This window comes from Marmota flaviventris, chromosome 17, assembly GCF_047511675.1.
Source record: "Marmota flaviventris isolate mMarFla1 chromosome 17, mMarFla1.hap1, whole genome shotgun sequence".
NCBI classification, from domain to species: Eukaryota; Metazoa; Chordata; class Mammalia; order Rodentia; family Sciuridae; genus Marmota; species Marmota flaviventris.
In genome coordinates, this window is record NC_092514.1 from 14,706,025 (window position 1) to 14,719,214 (window position 13,190).

At 40.1% G+C, this 13,190-nt stretch overlaps 1 protein-coding gene across 1 annotated transcript in view; it reads right to left on the reverse strand.

The window, feature by feature from the left end:
* Positions 1–9,419: 9,419 nt before the first annotated feature.
* The window catches only part of LOC139702433 (serine/threonine-protein kinase ULK2-like), a 110,870-nt gene continuing 107,099 nt past the window's right edge, over positions 9,420–13,190 (reverse strand). The window contains 2 exon segments of the mRNA XM_071603536.1: positions 9,420–9,661; positions 10,865–11,000. Coding sequence (XP_071459637.1) covers positions 9,603–9,661; positions 10,865–11,000 — 195 coding nt within the window. The 3' untranslated portion in view covers positions 9,420–9,602.

Genomic DNA, 13,190 nt, shown 5'->3' on the forward strand with positions numbered 1-13,190 from the left:
GATTTAGGGATCACTCTTTGTGCATTTTCAAGTGTTCAGTCTGGGATAGATCCCAGACTTGCCCCTTTCTCTGGGATTGAAAAATCACTAAGAAAAGAGAGGCTGTGCAGGCTTGGAACCAAGAGAACCCCAAATAAACTCTCCAGCTTCACTTGCTTTTAGTTACCAACTTTTAGTTCACTTTAAAAATCACTAAATTTGGAGGTGGCACAGCTGAATGATGTTATTAGCCTTCAACTGAGTTCGGCTGTAGTTTGTATATGAGGTGTCCCTCAAAAGCTCTTGTGTTAACACAGGAAGGTAGAACAAGTAGATTGAGAGCTGTAGCCTACTCAGTCCATCCCAGTTCCAATAGGACTGATGAGGAGATAACTAGGCAGACGGGGCATGACTGCAGGAGGTGTGCCCCTGGGGATGTCCCTGGAGGGATGCATCTTCCCTGTGGCCCTTTCCCTCTCCCCTCTCTCTGCTGACCAGGAAGTCTCAAACTGTGAGTCAAGACAAACTTTTCCTCCTCTAAGTTGTTCTTACCAGGTATTTTGGTCACAGTGACAAAAACCTAAAAAGTCCCCCGGTGTGGGAGTCATATTGATAGTCAGTGCTGAAGTCACTTTTCAGGGACTTGCAGGCTGCTATTGTAGAAACCACCAACTCTTCCATTGGGCCTGCATGCCCTCGTGAGGAACACTGCTCTCCAGTAACCTCCACATGTTCAACTACCTGGAAGCTTCTCCATACTCTGTCCTTTTGCATTTTTATGAAGACTTTATTATGGAGGCAAGAATGATTACATCCTTGGCCACGGGTAATCAACTTAACCTTCAACCTCCCACTCCTTCAGCCTCCCAGCTCCTGAGTGGTGCTGAAAGTCCTAACCCTCTAATCCTGCTTTGCTTTTTGGGGGGACTATTCCCCACTCTGAAGCTTTTTAGGAACTGCCCACCACCAGTCAACTCATTAATATACAAAAAGACATTTTTTTGTTTTGTTTTTGTGGTACTAGGGTTTGAACCCTAGGGTGCTTTATCACTGAGTCACACCCCCCCCCCCCAGTCCTTTGTATTTTGAGATGGAATCTTGATACATTGACAAAGCTAACCTCAAACTTGAGATCCTCCTGCCTCAGCCTCCCGAGTCACTAGGATGACAGGTATGCCCCACCATGCTCACAAGTCATATCACTTTGGAGAGTCTAAGCATTTTAGGAGTTACATACCAGCAAAGAGGAATAAAGGTCAGATACATATTTCACAATATCACATATGTCAGTATCTCCCATCACTTCCTGGTCAATATTCTATATCAAAAACCTTGGTATGCCTGGGTGCAGTGGCTCATGCCTGTAATCCCAGCAGCTCGGGAGGCTGGGGAAGGAAGATCGCTAGTTCAAAGACAGGCTTAGCAAAAGTGTGGTGCTAAGCAATTCAGTGAGACCCTGTCTCTAAATACAAAATAGGGCTGGGGATATGGCTCAGTGGTTAAGTTCCCCTGAGTTCAATCCCTGGCGCCAAAAAAACCAAAAACGTCAGTCTAAGATAGAAATTTAGGGACACTGAATCTCAAAAGAGAATCACCCACAAATTCTTGGAATGCAAAATTAACAACTCAAGAGCAATCCTGCCCCAGTCCTTTCACCTGTGTCCTTGCCCACAACTTGGTGACTGATAGAAAAACAAGACCACGGGACAACCAAAAGGCACCTACAGGAGCCATTCCTCTACTGGGAATGTGCATTAGAGACTTTGGTGACCAAGAAATGACCCAACCTTCATTATAATCATGAAGGGCACAACCCTGGGTAGAGATTTAAGATGCTATTGACAAATGCAATGTAGGAAGTACCATGATTAAAATATGCAAGGGCAAGGAGAGACCCCAAGGAAAATGGACACAAAATTGTATCACCCCGACTCCACCTCTAGTTCAGCCTCCACCTACTCCATAAATGTTAGAATCAGATCAAATGAATACATAACAATAAAGCCTACTATTATGCATAATTATAATGTGCCACTAAAAAATAGGGAACCCCAGACTAAGATAGTAGGACTCTCTCTCTCCAAGCTCACCCACACTCCCAGTCTCAAGTGTGTACTTTCCCTTTATAGTAAATCTCTTCTTGCTCTGCTACTCAGACCTGACATGTCCTCAATTTTTTTTATGTGATGTGGTCTATGACCTGGAAGGTATTTGGCATGGTAGCACACACCTGTAATCCCAGCAACCTGGGAGGCTGAGGCAGGAGGATCACAAGGTGGAGACCAGCTTGGGCAACTCAGCAAGATCTTTAGCAACTTAGCAAAACCCTACCTCAAAAAAAAAAAAAAAAAAAAAAAAAAAAAAGGCTAAGATTGCAGCTCAATGGTAGAGAGCCCCTGGGTTCCATTCTCAGTGGTGGGGCTGTGGAGGTTCTTCCCCTTCCCACTGAAACCACTCCCTGCTGCTCAACCCCACCACCACATGTAAATACAAGCAAGCAAGCATACAAGAAAGCCTCAAAGTGGGTCAACCAAATGCCTAAGTTTATTAACATGTCCCAGAAGCCATTTCACTGTTAGATGCAGGATAATTCCTGAAACCTACAGCTCCTGCACTCCAGATCCAGATCCGAGTGGGCTGAACAGAGCTGCTGATCCTGACCTCTTCTTGAGCTCTGGCTGCCTTCCATTAAGCATTAGATGGCACCAACAGGAGATATCTGGGCACCAAATGGCATAAAGCTTTTCTTTCCCCTCTTCCTATATATCATCAGAAGTTAGAAGTGTTAGAAGACAGGAGAGTGAGCATGGGGCTTTCTAAGGGTGAGTCAGCATTAGGCTCTAGACTGTGCTCAGCACTCTCAGCCCAGCCCCTGAGGGTCCAAACCCCAACAGTGGCTGCTCCCACCACTGTCCATCTGTGTGGCTTTTCTCTTGGGGAAATGATTCTTCATGTCTGCTTTTACTATCTGTAAACTGAACAAGGGCTGGTGTAAGGATCCAATGAAGTAATGAATGTTAGACTGATACAAGCATGTCACTAAAACAGCCCCAAAGCCGGGTGCATTTGTGCACACCTGCAATCCAGCTACTTGGTAGGTTGAGTCAGGAGGATCTCAACTTCAAGGCCAGCCTTGGCAACTTCATGAGATCCTATTTTAAAATAGAAAAGAGCTGGGCTGGGATTGTGGCTCAGTGGTAGAGTGCTTGCCTAGCATGCATGAGGCAACAGGTTCAATCCTCAGTACCACATAAAAATAAAGAAATAAAATAAAGGTACTTTGTCCATCTACAACTAAAAAAATTTTTTTAAATAGAAAAGAGCTGGGGATGTAGCTCAGTGGTAGAGCACCCCTGGCTCAATCTCTAGTACCACAAACCAAAACCAAATTGACCTAAAGAAAGTAACTCAGAGAACGCCTGAAACTGGGGTGGTGGATGGGTAAACGGCTTAAAGGTGACTTTCCTGCAAGAACTAATCATTTGAGCAGCTCCGGGTAGAGCACAAAGTCCAGGACATACCACAAACAAATGCAAAGCAAATTATTTTTCACCTGTTCTTGAAACAAATTGAAAACATGAGCAAAAGGATGACAATTACTTCAGTAGCAGCCATTACTAGGTTCTTACTTGTGCCAGGTGTTGTTCAAATAACTATGTTCATCAACTTATTCAATTTACCAACCAGCTCTTCAAGATTGGAACTCTTCAAGATTTAAATTCCTCAACTTGACAGATGTGAGGGGTTTAAAAAAATTGCCCAAGGACACACAGCTGAACAGGGCAGAGCTAAAGACCAAATGGACCCCTTAAGCTAAGTTGTCAAATTGAGTCACAGAAACCCCAAAGGAGGCAGATGTGGTGCTGTACACCTGTAATCCCAGCTACTCAGGAGGTTGAAGCGGGAAAATTTTAAGTTTGAGGCCAGTCTGGGCAACTAAGCATGACCCTGTCTCAAAATAAAGGAGCATAGGGTTCAGTCCTTCAGTCCCTGCCTCCCTTGGCTCACAGGAGGGGGAGGCTGACATCATAATCGAGCCACCAGGTCCACTCTGTCACAGCCACCTCCTGCTTTCTGTCACTTTCTCTTCTCAGCCTGCTTAGCTGGGAGGATTTTGTATGTGCAAGGAGAGGTGGAAGGAAAAGGTCTGGAATTGGCCTTCCCCCAGTCAGCTGTGTGGGCCATAAAGTGGCACACAGGTGTAGCTCAGCGATACGGCACTTGCCTAGTGAGACCCTACATTCAATCCCTAGTACCAAAGGAAAAAAAGAGAGAGAGAGAGAGAGAGAGAGAGAAATAAGAAATCCTAAAGTTGTAGAATGTAGTTTTCAATAGGCAAATGTTCAAGCTGGCATCTCCTAAAGGTATAAGTTAACGGTGCAAGAGCAGAACTGTCTCAGAGAGGCAGGCATGCTGCGTGCAGCAGCATCACCCTGGACAGGTCTGCCCTGCCAAGCCCATGGCCCACCTGGCCCAGGGCTTAAAAGCCCTGTTGTAGTTTGGATACAAAATGTCCCCAAAAGCTCCTGTGTTAATGCAAGAAGTAAAATGATCAGATAATGAGAGCTTGAACCTAATCAGTGGATTAATCTATTTGATGAATTGATAATTTGGACAAATGGTGGTAACTGTAGGCAGGCAGGGCCTGGCTAGAGGAAGTTAGGTTACTGGGGGTATGCCTTTGGAGTATACGTTTTGTTCCTGGCTCCTCACACACTCTGCTTCCCAGCTGCCATGAGATAAGCAGCTTTCCTCCACCATGCCCTTCTGCCATGATGCTCTGACTCACCTTCAGACCAGAGCAATGGAGCCAGCTGACCATGGCCTAAACCTTTGAAACCATAAGCCAAAAATAAACTTTTCCCTCCAAGTTGTTCTTGTCAGGTATTTTAGAGCAACAGAAAGCTAACAGTCTCCATTACTCCAGATCCACTTTGGGAGGCACTAGGAGAGCTGTCAAGAAAGGATATATCAAATAATGAAGATCTTTATAGCATATGAAAATGGGGCTAAGAGGGCTTCTACAAAAAACAAGATCCTACAGGTAATGCCCTTGCAGAGCACACTCAGGACAACAGGGCCAGGGCTCCCTGGGCTGATCCTTACTCCAGTCACGTCTCCTACAGGGGCTCTGCTGTAGACTGCACAAGATCATAATGGCAGCAAGAGCTCAGCCTCTGCTGTTTGTTCTGATTGGTGAATCCACCTTATAAGTTTGCCTTCACCTCTAGCACAAATGCTGTGATATTCTTTTCTTTCTTTTTTTTTTTTTAGCAGAGTTTTCCTGTATACAATGCTTTTATAGAGGGATCATTTCTGATAGTTTCCCAATTCAGATAAGGAAAATATCATCTTGACTGGGTCTCCCCTCAAGGACAGTATCTCAAGGGCTTTGATAAACAAGAAAGTGACCTGGGAAGGTCCTTATGTAGTCATAGGACTACACAGCTTCAAGGGTCCAGAAGTAAATGGTCTAAAGCCATCTAGAAGTGGATGCAGATGCTTCAAAGATGCAGGTATCAGGTGTGACAAGATCAAGTTCTCTGAGCAGTAGCTGCTCCCTGTGAAGTAATCTTTTCTAGGGAAACACCAATTGACCTTTCTTTATTCCAGAAAAAAAAAAAAAACACTTAAAATTGCTTACAGACACTACAAGTGTGACGCTTTCCACCACAGCCTGTGCTCCAATCACACTACACAGCACCTCAAGGATTTTTAAGTAATGTGAGCCCATGCCTTCATGCCCAGAACGTCCAATTCAACTTTCTCTTTATCCTTGGACAGTGAGGCAGCCTGACCCTAACATTAGCTCCTCCTGAGCTGCTAGGTCTGACTCTAGTGAGGACAGAAAAGCTCCTTTTGTGGGAACCAGGAAGCACTGGATCATAGGAAATAAGTCATCAGCCTTCATTGAATATTATTTCTCTCAACTAAAATGGACAAAACTCAAAACTGGGTGTCGCCACCATGTATACAGCAGCAGGAGTGCTGTCACTGGGGTTTAACCCAGAGGTGCTCTACCAGTGAGCTACACCCCCAGTCATTTTTTTTTTCTGAGACAAGTTCTTATTAAGTTGCTGAGGATGGCCTCAAATTTGTGATTCTCCTGCTTCAAATTCCCATGACTCCAGCATTAAAGTTGTGCATCACTGTAACCAGTTTGAATGTTGCCATTTTTAAAATATTTTTTTTGGTTGTAGTTGGACACAATATCTTTATTTTTTTATGTGGTGCTGAGGATCCAACCCAATGCATCCCACATGCTCAGCGAGCCCTCTACCACTGAGCTACAACCCCAGTCCTGAATGTTGCCATTTTTAAACATAATATTCTCAGACCACAAGAGAAGCTACTGCAAATGCCAGCACAAAGGTGAGCCGGAGGGAGAAATGCCATCCTTCCTGAAATGAAACAGTCTCAAGAGTGCTGCGCCGAAACAGGAACCCAGACATGTCAGATATATTGGTTTGGAAGCACAACTCCCATGTCCTCATGTCAACTGTATAGTATTCAACTTTCTCCTTATGACCCTTGCTGGCACTATGCCTTAACAATAGCCCCCTCCTGGTCTGGTTATTCCTCTCAGTGGAAGGAAGGGAACACAGGGATGTGGGAAATAACTATATCAAGAACATACCTCCAAGACCAGTCAGTATAGGAGACAGTTAAAATAAATCTTAAGAGTAGGAATAGCTAACTAGCAAATTCATGATTAATTCCTCTATTTACATTTGTAATGGTCCACAATTTTCCAAGTATTAACCCAGAGGTGCTCTACCAGTGAGCTATACCCCTGGTCATTTCTTTCTTTTCTTTTTTAAGGCAAGGTCTTACTAAATTGCTGAGGCTGGTCTCAAACTTGTGATTCTCCTGCTTCAACTTCCCAAGTCTCCAGGATTAGAATTGTGCATCACTGTGACCAGTTTGAATGTTGCCATTTTTTCTACTTCATGAAATAGGTGGGGTAGGGAGGGGGAGCATGGGAGGAATAGACAAACTCTAGATAGGGCAGAGGGGGAGGGAGGAAGGGGGCAGGGGGTTAGCAATAATGGTAGAATGTGATGGACATCATTATCCAAAGGTCATGTATGAAGACATGAATTGGTGTGAACATACTTTATATACAGAGATATGAAAAATTGTACTGTGTACATGTAATAAGAATTGTAATGCACTCTGTCATTTATTTTTTTAAAAAAATAAATTAAAAAAAAGAAATAGGTGATATGAAATTTAAAAATACACTAGGTACACACCTGTAATCCCAGCTACTCAGGAGGCTAAGGCAGAAGGATCATAAGTTTGAGGGCAGCCTGAGCAACTCAGCAAGACCCTGTCTCAAAATTAAAAAGGGCAGGAGATAGAGCTCAATGTGAGTACCCCTGCCAGTGCAATTCCCAGTACCCTCCCCCAACAAAAAAAGAAATTAAAAAATACTCATGGAAACATAAAGCACTTGTTTATTATTATTGCTATAATCAAGGCAAAAATCTCTTAAAACAATCAGCCTTGATAATGGAAATATAATCAGAACCATTACTCATAAATTTACAGTTTGTTCTCTGCTGTTGAGACTTCACTGTTTCATACACACTAACAATAACAAGACCTTGACTACACAAGAGGAAGAACAAAGAACTTGGAAGTTACAAAGCATGGCTTGACCACTTTCCTAGTTCCTGACTTCAGACTAATCACTTACCCTCTTTGAACCTGTTTCATCATGTGTTTAAAAAAAGTTAGAGAGGGGGCAGAATAACCCTACCCACCCACACAGAGGATCAACTGAGATAATACAGGGGAGAACATGGAGGAAAGTGTAAACTCTAAAAATTATACAAAAATACAGTATCACTAAGCAAGAAGGGGAAGTGATCATCAGTTTATGGAAGCCTGAATGACAGTCACCAAGAATCTTAAATCCTGGGAAATCCTGGGATGTGGCAAAGGACCTTAATGACCAAGTCCCCAGACTAAGGAAGTATCTGCCTTGACAAGCCATTTAATATGGACCCAACTGTAACCTAGAGACACTGTCAGTTTTATTTTACCTTAATATACATTTGTATAGGTAATAATAAAAAGGCTATTACACAACAATTCAGTGAGTTTTAACTAGTTTCAAGAATATCGCATGCAGTTACAAATGAGAGGTAGAAAGACACTGTATTAAAGACCTAAAAATACAAACATCATATAAATAAATGTTCAAATTAACTGCTGGAATTTCATACAGATAAATAAAGTAGAAATTACATTACTTTGTCAAAGTAAAGGAAATCCATGTTTGTTTGTTTTTATCAGTACATTAAAATTAGAGTAATGCCGAAGAGCTTCTGCACACTGTCAGTTCAAAATATTTTATGTAAAAGGCTTAAAATAATAGGATTAAAACTGGTGAATGGTTTATTTCAAGTATTCAAGCAGGTAAGTAAAAGAAACCAAATAATATACAACATATGAAACATTCCTAGAAGGATGTTAACTGCCTGCTTTTCCATTACAAGCTATTTGGTGAACTGTCAGGATTAACATTAAAAATACACGTTAGGCTGGAGAGAGCTGCCATTTTCCTAAGAGAAAACAAACCTAATTTTTCACTAACTTCATGTAGAAACTCCACATCACTAACAAGCCTTTGATCACCAACTTTGTTTTGGCCCTATGAAAATTCTCAAGAGTATCTCTTGATTCATGATAGTTTTTCTAATACTGTACAAATAAACCTATTCTTTAATAAACCTAAAGTCACAGGCATCAATGCACATTTTGCATGCACAAGGAAAAATGCAAACAAAGTAAACATCAGCAACTCAAAATATTACTAAGAAGATCTGTAGGTGTAAATAAACAAATAAAAAATGCAAAGATTCACATGAACACAAGTTTTGATCATTTAAAAGTTCAATAGAGATTACATGTGAATTCTGGAAAGGGTATATATATATAATCAAGTAAAATACTTTAAACAAGTCCATTGTGCCTCAGTTAGTTTTAAATTGCAAAATCCAATACACAGTTGTTTTAATAAATTAGTGCAATATGAAAGATTTTGGAAGAATTAACGTATGTCCATACTAGATCAAATTGAAGATTTCAAAATTTCTTCCAAGAGCCATCTTTTGATTCTTCTTAAACTATTTCTTCCTGAGCTGTTGAAAGATGCATGCTCAGGTTCAGACAAACTCACCCCAAACATCAAACTGTCTGACGAGGTGTATATTCTTGCTTGTGTACACCTCAGCAAACACATGGCATTTCATACATTGCTCTATGAACTAAGTGAAGTGCCACTTGCCTTATTTCATGTTTAATTATCCATAATAATAAATGATAATTCTAGTTCTAAGGTATGTTTATTTACCAAGTTCAAACAGGGAGCAAACTGGAATACTCCTGCTTCTGCTTCTACAAAGAAAAAGGGAAAAGGGAATATCTTCTCCAGTAAGGCAGATTTTCTACAGACATGTAGTTTTTGGATTGTTTTTCCTTTTTGAAATTGCTGCTTGTTCTTTGGTAGTCACCAGTTAAACTAGTTTCCTGGGGATGGGTGACAGAACCAAGCTGTAATCTCAAATGTATCACCTCATGCTCCCACGCCGGTCCATGGACATGCCTGCTTCTCACACAGTCACAGTGCTACAGCAGAGTGCTGACAATCTTCTTTCAATACTAGATTTATCTAGAAATAATTTTTTAAAAAATCAGAATTAAAAGTACTTATATTTTCAAAACCAAGGAAAGAACAACTAAGGGGAAAAAAATCACTAACTCTATTGGAATCATTGTCTCTTTTCAATCTTTTCCCTGAAGGTAATAGAATATATTTTCTTCTATCTGGTAATAGTTTAGATACATGATTTTTAACTTAGTGGTAAAATTCAGAGAAGCACATCGCATAGAGAACATTTGGATTTTAACATCACCTTCTCCTCGAAAATCAGATTGCTGGTCTTATATCTGATAAGTAGTAATATCCCCTGGAATCCTATCCATCTCTAGTACATATCCAGTACAGTATCATTCTCCATTACATATTCTATACAGTATCAATCTGCAGTACATAGGCTCTTTATAGGATTCTTCAGTCACTAAGCCCAGGATGCTTAAGAGAGTTATGTTCAACAATAAAAACAACATTCTCCTACATACATGAGCACACACTTGCTAAAAAGGAATGCAGAGTAGAAATCTAAAAACCATCTGTAATTTACACGCATAATCTCCAATCCTCAAAACTCTGCAAGGTAGGCAATGCTATCCGCATCATATAGTATAAGAAAATAACACAATAGAAAGGTTAAATGGTTTACTCAAGTTTGGAAATCCAAGATTCAACCCAGGCAGTATGTTTATAAACCTTAAGCTCTTTTGTTTTAATATTTTTTAGTTGTAGGTAAACATAATATCTTTATTTCATTTTTATGTGGTGCTGAGGTTTGAACCCAGTGCCTCATGTGTGCTAGGCAAGCACTCTACCACTGAGCCACAACCCCAGCCCCCCTAAGCTGTTTTTATTATATACTGCAAGAGACAACTAAATTGCCATCAATAAATATAATGGTCTTTCCTTATCCCCAACGGATATATTCCAAGACCCCCAATGAATGCCTGAAAGCATCAAGAGTATCAAACTATCTAATAGCACTGCAATACTAAGACAAGAGATCTGATAACCAAGAGAGCTGCTAAGTGACTAAAAGGTAGGTGGCATATCTAATAGCATGGATAGGCTGGACAAAGGGAAGGAGCAATTTATCACACTATGGATTGTTTGTTTCTGAGTTTTCCATTTAATATTTTTACACCTTGGTTGACCTTGGGTACTGAAAATGTGGGAAGCAAAACTGTAGATACTGGAAGACTACTGTGTAGGTCAGCTTACATTTATGTACATTTTCAATATCTGCAGGGTCTTGTAGAATCTTAGTTAGGCCTTCCAAGAGAAGGGCTGCCTTATGGTAACGATAAACAATATCTTCAGTCTGCTGAAACATCTCATCCAGGGCTGCAGACTGAACCTGGAACCAGTCAACAAAAAATTCTCAAATTTTCCAAGAAAATACAAATTCATCTTAGCAATGCAGCTTTTAAATAGCATCTACCTAAAATTAACACATTTTGATGAAATGCTATAGCCTACTAAACTATACAGAACTTAGATTCATCAGGATGAGCTACTTAAAGTAAACTTCATTAAAAGATTGTTACAGTAATATGATGAAATGATGTTAAAAGTCATTTGTTGGCTTCTTTTTCTAGTCAAAAGAATTTTCAGGTATGTGTAGTTATTCATTCATAGATAATTACTGAGCACCTACTAATGCCAGGCACTCAGCATATACATAAAGGAGTGCTCACAGTCTAAAGGAAGACACAAGTCTGCAAAACATGCATTTCTTCCTTTCTTTGGTACCAGGCATTGAACCCAGGGGCACTTGACCATCAAGCTACATCCCCAGCCCTTTTTTGTATTTTATTTAGAGATAGGGTCTCCTGAGTTGCTTAGGGCCTCTCCATTGCTGACGCTGGCTTTGAACTCAAGATCCTCCTGCCTCAGCCTGAGTTGCTGGGATTACAAGTGTGCGCCACCATGCCGGGCCAAAATATGCATTTCTAATTTTAAGGGACAAGTCTTATTTCAGGAGAAAGCATCAGGATGGTATAGAATACACAGGAAGTCCACCTAACCCTGCAAGAGGATATCAGGGGAAGCCTCCAGAAGATAATGTTTAGGCTGAATCATAAAGAGGAGCAAGAATGAGCTGAGTAATGGGAAAGGTGGGAAGAGGTCTTTGCAGAAAGAGAGAATGGTAGTGTTATTCATACGGGTTTTCCCAACAGCGTCCTTATGTTCTCTTTGATCACTAAATGCCAGAACTCTCAGTAATCTAGTATTCTAATTGTTAATATGCTCTTTCAAAAAATAATTTAAAGACATTTATAGTCAACCAAATAAAATAGATAAAGAAAATCAAAGCAATGAAAACGAAAGAGAAAAATATAACTAAAATGTAACTGTTGATACCTCTAAGCTTCCTAAGCAACTAGGGCAAAAAGAAGAACCTACTTAAGTTACAGGGCTGTTATTATCAGAAAGGAAAGAAGCATTATAATTCCTTATGAGAGGACATTTTTCTGGGCACAAAATTCTTAAAAAGTCTTTTTTTAGGGGGAGGGGGGTTGCTGGGGATTGAACCCTGGGGCACTTTACCACTGAGTTACATCTCTGGACCTTTTTATTTTTAATTTGGAGATAGAATCTCACTAAGTTGCCCAGGCTGGCCCCGAACTTGAGATCTCCTCATTAGCTGGGATCTTTTTCCCTGTTAAGAATACTGAATAATAGAATGCATCCTCATCAGAAACACTCTCTTCATTGGCCTTATGAACTCTTAATTCAGTGTAGAGTAATACAATGCATATTATTCCTATCAACAGTTTAGAACAATAAAATGGATATTATTCCTGTCATTTTATATTCTTGTTATTTTCATGTGACTATTCATTTTAATCGCTTTTGAAATAAGACTAAGAGTATAGTAATAGTACAATTCAAAGTACACAAATAGGTAAAATCAATTACATTACTATGGTTAAAAAAAAAGATTAGTCAAAAATAAACTTTCCCCACTTAATCACTTATTTAATAGCTTCTATTTTTATCTATGCTTCATAGCAATTTTTCCCCAGTAGAGAAAGAAAACAAATTATTTTTGATATTATAACCAGACAATTAGAAAAGTAGATTTTACTTGATGCTTGTACTTTAATAAGGTCAGTTAAGTGGAATCTGTGCCCATGAATTTTTATACTGGTTAACAAAGCAGTATATTTTCTAACAGTTTTACTAAGCTAAAATTTCTTAAATAATAGAAAATGTAGAAACAGGTCCAGTTAATGCTTTTAAATGCAAACTACTAAAAGATGACACCATGCCTAATCTTAGCAAAGTTTAGCAGGAGATATAAAAAAATTCTGGGCTGGTGATGCAGTGATAGAGCACTTGCCTAGCATGCACAAGGCCCTGGGTTTAATCACCATACCACAAAAATAAAAAGAGAAAAAAGAATTTTATCAAAAGTGGTAGCCAGACTTAAGGAAGTTCATTAAATATATTATATTAAATGTTACTTCAATGTTGGTAAGGCTGGGCATGGTGGCAATGCTTGTAATCTCAGCACCTTGAGAGGCTGAAGCAGGAAGATCAC